The sequence below is a fragment of the Cyclospora cayetanensis genome, unplaced genomic scaffold (assembly GCF_002999335.1).
Source record: "Cyclospora cayetanensis isolate NF1_C8 unplaced genomic scaffold, CcayRef3 CcayRef3_contig_462, whole genome shotgun sequence".
Taxonomy (NCBI): domain Eukaryota; phylum Apicomplexa; class Conoidasida; order Eucoccidiorida; family Eimeriidae; genus Cyclospora; species Cyclospora cayetanensis.
This window is the reverse complement of record NW_020312439.1, coordinates 1-5,346: the sequence shown is the minus strand read 5'-3', so window position 1 is coordinate 5,346 and position 5,346 is coordinate 1. Positions and strand designations below refer to the sequence as shown.

At 52.0% G+C, this 5,346-nt stretch overlaps 1 protein-coding gene across 1 annotated transcript; it reads left to right on the top strand.

The window, feature by feature from the left end:
- Positions 1 to 8: 8 nt before the first annotated feature.
- Positions 9 to 5,339, top strand: LOC34623921 (narbonolide/10-deoxymethynolide synthase PikA2, modules 3 and 4; the record flags this gene model as incomplete). Its single annotated transcript, XM_026334637.1, has 4 exons — positions 9 to 271; positions 370 to 1,187; positions 1,384 to 1,884; positions 1,996 to 5,339. Coding segments are annotated over exons 1-4 (4,818 nt in total), but the record flags the coding sequence as incomplete, so codon positions are not given.
- Positions 5,340 to 5,346: the final 7 nt, after the last annotated feature.

Sequence of the window (5,346 nt, the reverse complement as noted above, 5' to 3'; positions counted from 1 at the left end):
TTGGGCAAGCGAACTATTCAGCGGCGAATGCATGTCTGGATGCCCTTGCATCTTGGCGTCGCTCGAACGGTTTGTGTGGTCAGAGCATTCAGTGGGGGCCGTGGATCGAGCAGGGAATGGCAGCTGGGCTAAAATCTCTACTGGAGAAAGCCGGTATGAGAGGAATTACGGATGATTTGGGTGTTCGGGTTTTGCAAGACATCTTGCGGCATGGAGATCGTTATTGCGTTTTGATGAGCCAATCATTCAGGTGGCGGAACTTCTTGATGAGGTATGTGTGCGTGTGCTCCCTCATGGCCAGGCTCTCTCAGGTCGGCTGGAACTTCAATCAATGTAATTGCGTACTCCTGTGCCCATGCTGCGCTTCAGATACGACAGAGTGCCTGCATTGCTGAAGAACGCCACACGTGACTTCCAAATGGCGTCACCGTCGCTTCCAATTTTGAGCTCGATGAATTCTCAAGAGCGGCATGCATTTGTCGAAAAGAAAGTCGTAGAACTTGTAATGGCGTCCCTTGGACTATCGACGCCCCCGGCGATGGATCAGCCTCTGCACGAGTTGGGAATTGATTCCATTGGTGCTGTAGAGCTTAGAAATTCTCTTTCAAGCACCTTAGGAATTAAGCTTCCGGCGACAGCAATGTTTGACTATCCAACTGTAGGCGCAATGATTAATTACGTGAACAGCAAGATAGCCGAGCAGTCTTCTGGTCGTAGTCATATGGGGCCTCCTGCTGGTTTCGGAAAGGTTTTGCAAACGGAGAGGCGGGTGAGTACAATTGCAATCGTCAGTGCGGCTTGCCACATGCCCGGTGGAGCAACAACCACAGCTAGCTTCTGGGACATGTTGCAAGCAGGCACAGACTGCATGGATGAAATTCCTCTTGACAGGTGGAATATGTTTGCATATTATGACCGGGACCCCGATAGACCTGACACCACGTACGCCAAGCTAGGAGCGGTTGTTGAACGCGCGTTTTACTTCGACAACGCGCTGTTCAACATCAGCAATATCGAGGCGCAGGTGATGGATCCTCAGCAGCGCCTCATGATGGAGGTGGCGTATGAGGCCATTTGGTCTGCTGGATTTGAGAAGACAGATCTCGTTGATCAGGAAATCGGCTGCTTCATTGGGTGCTGCAATTCCGACTGGCACATGCTTGACGTCCCGACGGGTTCCTTCACAGGTGAGCCCTGAGCGAATGGCAAGCGTGTATGTCGGCATGCATATTCAGCGGCGGCTTCCTTCCCGCTTCTTCTTAACCGGTAAAAGCGCAATATGAATTGTGCGACAAAACCTTACGCGCGCCTGTCTCTCTCTCTTTCCCTGCGAGAACACGCAGCAAAATGTTGTTTCGAAAGTGTCGATGCGCATGCTTGCAGGAACGGGCGGCGCGCCATCAATTATTTCAAACAGGGTTTCCTACATGTTTGGCCTGAAGGGCCCCTCGCTGACGGTTGACACTGCTTGTTCATCGTCCCTTGTTGCCCTTGACAGTGCGACAGCCAAGCTTGCTGAAGGTAGCTGCAAAGGTGCCCTGGTTGGAGGCGTGAACATCATGCTGTCACCGAATTTGTTCATTTGCTTTGCAAAAGCCCGTATGATTTCCCCAGACTGCCGTTGCCGGTCGTTTGACCAGCGAGCGAACGGATACGCCAGGGGGGAGGGCGCTGGCATGGTCTTCTTGCGTCCATTAGAAGATGCCCTGAAGGATGGAAATTCCATCCTTGCCATTCTAAAAGGCTCCGCAGTCAACCACGGAGGCAGAAGTGCAAGTCTGACAGCCCCCAGCGGCCCAGCCCAACAAGCTGTCATCCGTGCGTGTTTGAGTCAAGCAGGCGTTCAACCCCATGAAGTAACAATTTTGGAAGCTCATGGCACAGGTAGGTCATCACGCCGCAGCTCTTAAGCGTCTGCTGTATAGTGAATGATGCACTAAGGTGGAAGTGCCGCTTCGGAGCACACGCTGTGAGTAAGGGCGTGACTTTGTGCAGGGACGTCGCTGGGCGACCCGATCGAGATGGGTGCTGTGCGTGCTGTCTACGGATCTGGGAGAGTAGCGGAATTGCCACTGTTCGTGGGCGCTCTCAAGACCAACATAGGGCATTTGGAGGGAGCCGCAGGAATAGCCGCTCTGATTAAACTCATGCTGTGTCTTCGACACCGTGAGATCCCGCCTAACCTACACTTTGAAAAACTGAACTCGTACATTGAGCTAGAAGATATGCCCGTCGTTTTTCCGAAGTCTTCCATGGGACTGACAGGAAGCACAAAGCTGCTGGGAGCCGTCAGTTCTTTTGGTTTTGGCGGTGCAAATGCGCACGCCGTCCTTGAAGAGTATGTTCAGCCAGAGACACCAGCGCGACGAAGGGATCCCATAGTATGGAATCGTAAAAAGTTTTCTCAACGCGAAACTTTGCATCCGCATGTTGCTCGGGTTCAAAAGGGGGACGCTGGCGATTTCGTTTATGAAGGCGAGGTTAGAAAAGAACACTTTGAAATAATGGCCCAGCACATGCTGCACGAGCGGCCTGTGATGCCAGGTGCCTTATATTTGGAGACTGTGGCTGCTGCTGTTAGCTGCAATAACGGCAAGCCCGCGGGATCTATCTGCCCGGTTGAGGTTGATCACAAGAAGACAGTGATACTGGAAGAAGTTGAGTTTCAGCGCCCCCTGCTTTTGGAAAAGCCCGTCACAGATGGCCTGCATGACACGCAGAGGCTGTTTGTTACACTTGCTCCCAATGGGCAAGTAACGCTTTCCAGCTCAAAAGGCGAAGAAGACGAAACTGTCGTTCACGTGTCGTGCCGCTATCTCAGAGATGGAACCCAAGGGAAGGGGAAAACGGCTGCTGCAGAGCTGCTAAAAGCATTCGATCAAGAAAAGAATCGTCATGTGGTGGATGTAGAGCAAATGTATCAGCGGATCAAAGACAACGGACTTGACCTAGGACCTAAGTTCCGGGTGGTACAGGCCATGGAATGCGGAGCTTCGAGTGCAAAGCTACGTCTCAACCTTCCTGGTCCCATTACTACTGGCGAGACTGGTTATCGTCTTCACCCTTGTGTGCTTGACGGGACTTTCCAAACGGTGGGGGCGTTAGTTTTGTCGCACGATCTTGCAGCGGCAAAGAAGGAATCCCTGCAACCCCGGCCCTTTAGGCTGATGATTCCATTTATGATACAGCAAGTGGCCATGGGTTCTATGAATGGCGTGGATAAGGTTCTTCTCGCTCATGTGGCACTGGTGAAACGCGACGCAAGCCAAGCAGTGATGAACATCGAAATAATGACCGAAGACGGGGATTGGGTTGCAAGTGTCACCCATCTTACAATGAGAACTGTGGATCCGGTACCAGCAGCTGAAGTCCCGCGAGAATTGCTGTGGCGCTCCCAGTGGCAAAAGTTAAAATCCCTTCCTGACGAAATTCCCAAAGATGCAAAGCTGGATCTTGTTGTAATCGATTTCCGGGAAAAGAAGGATGATACGTTTACTGCAGTTGAAGAATTAATCAAACCATCCAAGTGTACAGTGTTGGGCAATCCTTCAGTAGAAGAACTTGCACCGATCCTCGTCACAGCGAAAGACGCGTTGACAGAGGCGCCGCAGGTTATTGTTGTCGCGGCAACTACGTCAGAGGCACATGAAACTTCGATTGTAGTCGGCCTGACAGTTATTTGTAAAGCGGCTCACAAAGCCATTATGGCTGATAAAGCAGCTGTTCTCAAGCCCATCTGGATTATAACGAAAGGCGTTTACACAACAAGAAAAGAAAATGACGGATGCTCTCAAGCGGGAGCTTGGGGCTTCGCACGTGCGGTGCGTTTAGAAACTGCTGCTCAACTGGGCAGGCTCATTCCGCTGGGGTGCGTGGACATTGATGATGCGGCACACTTGCCACTAGTTGTGCATGCGTTGGCTGGAATCCAAGACACGAAACCGTACGAGCCTGAGCTCCTTTTGTGTCAAAAGTTAGGGGAGGGAATGGGTGATGAAGATGCTTCTATCGAGAACAGCGTGGAACCAGCGCCAGAGTCGAAGGCTGAATCGCTTTCCCTCTTTGTGCATCGGCTTGCAAAGCTGAAAAAGGGTGTCCGAGGGGCCATAGAACTGCACCTTCCAGACAGGGGGGCCATAGCAAACCTTGTTTTAAGAGCGCAGGCCATCAGCTACAGGAAGCAGCCGAAGGGAAATATGGTGGAAGTTCGAGTGCGTGCTGTCGGTCTCAATTTCCGTGACGTTCTCAATGTCATGGGGCTCTATCCAGGGGACCCTGGGCCTCCAGGCTCTGACTGCGCTGGAATTGTTGTTGCAACAGGCCCAGATGTCAGGCGTTTGAAGGTTGGCGATACTGTTTTTGGCATTGTTCCTGGATGCCTGAGGACGTTTGAGGTAACGAGCGAGGATTTGCTGTGGAAACTCCCCGATGGATTATCTTTTCCGGAGGCCGCAACCCTTCCAGTCGTTGTGTCAACCGTTCAGCACGCTCTCGGAGACATTGCAAAAATCAAAGAAGGCGACAAGGTTCTAGTGCATGCGGTGTCTGGTGGAGTCGGACTTGTAGCTATTCAGTATTGTCAGCGCGTGGGAGCCGTCGTCTACGGTACCTGCGGTAGTGAGGCAAAGGCGAAGTATGTAAAAGAGCTAGGAGTGCAATATGTGACCTCGAGTCGCAAGCCGGAAACCTTCATAAAAGACATGCAAGAATTCCTCGGGGATGATGGAAAAGTTGACGTGGTGCTTAATTCACTCCTCGATCCGTTCATATCCGCTTCGCTCTCTTTCCTTTCGGAAAATGGCATCTTTATTGAGCTCGGCAAACGCGGCATTTGGACGCATGACCAAATGAAGGCAGCACGACCTGATATTCATTACGAAACGGCGGCAGTGGATCTTATGATTGAAGACAACCCTCGTTGGTTTGCTCTTCAGCTCCAACGCATGACACAGGGGTTGGAGTGCGGGTCCCTAACGCCTATTCCTGCAAGTGTCTTCGACATGAGCGACCCCCAAGACGGAGGCGTTGCAGCGTTTCGCTTCCTCCAGAAAGCGCAGCACGTTGGCAAGGTAGTCCTCACGATTCCAAGTGCGCTCTCACCAAAGGAACATGCGGCCAGCATCCAAAAGTCTTACGCCATTACAGGCGGCCACGGAGCCTTGGGACTTGTTGTGTGCAAGATGCTGGTAGAGGAGGGTGCCAGGCACATTGCACTGCTCTCTCGATCAGGCGAACCCGCTACTGAACTGAAGGAAGGAGAGATTTGGCAGTACTTGCAGAGTGCGCAGCCTAACATCCAAATTGCCAACGTCAAATGTGATGTGAGCAAGAAGGAGGATGTGCGGA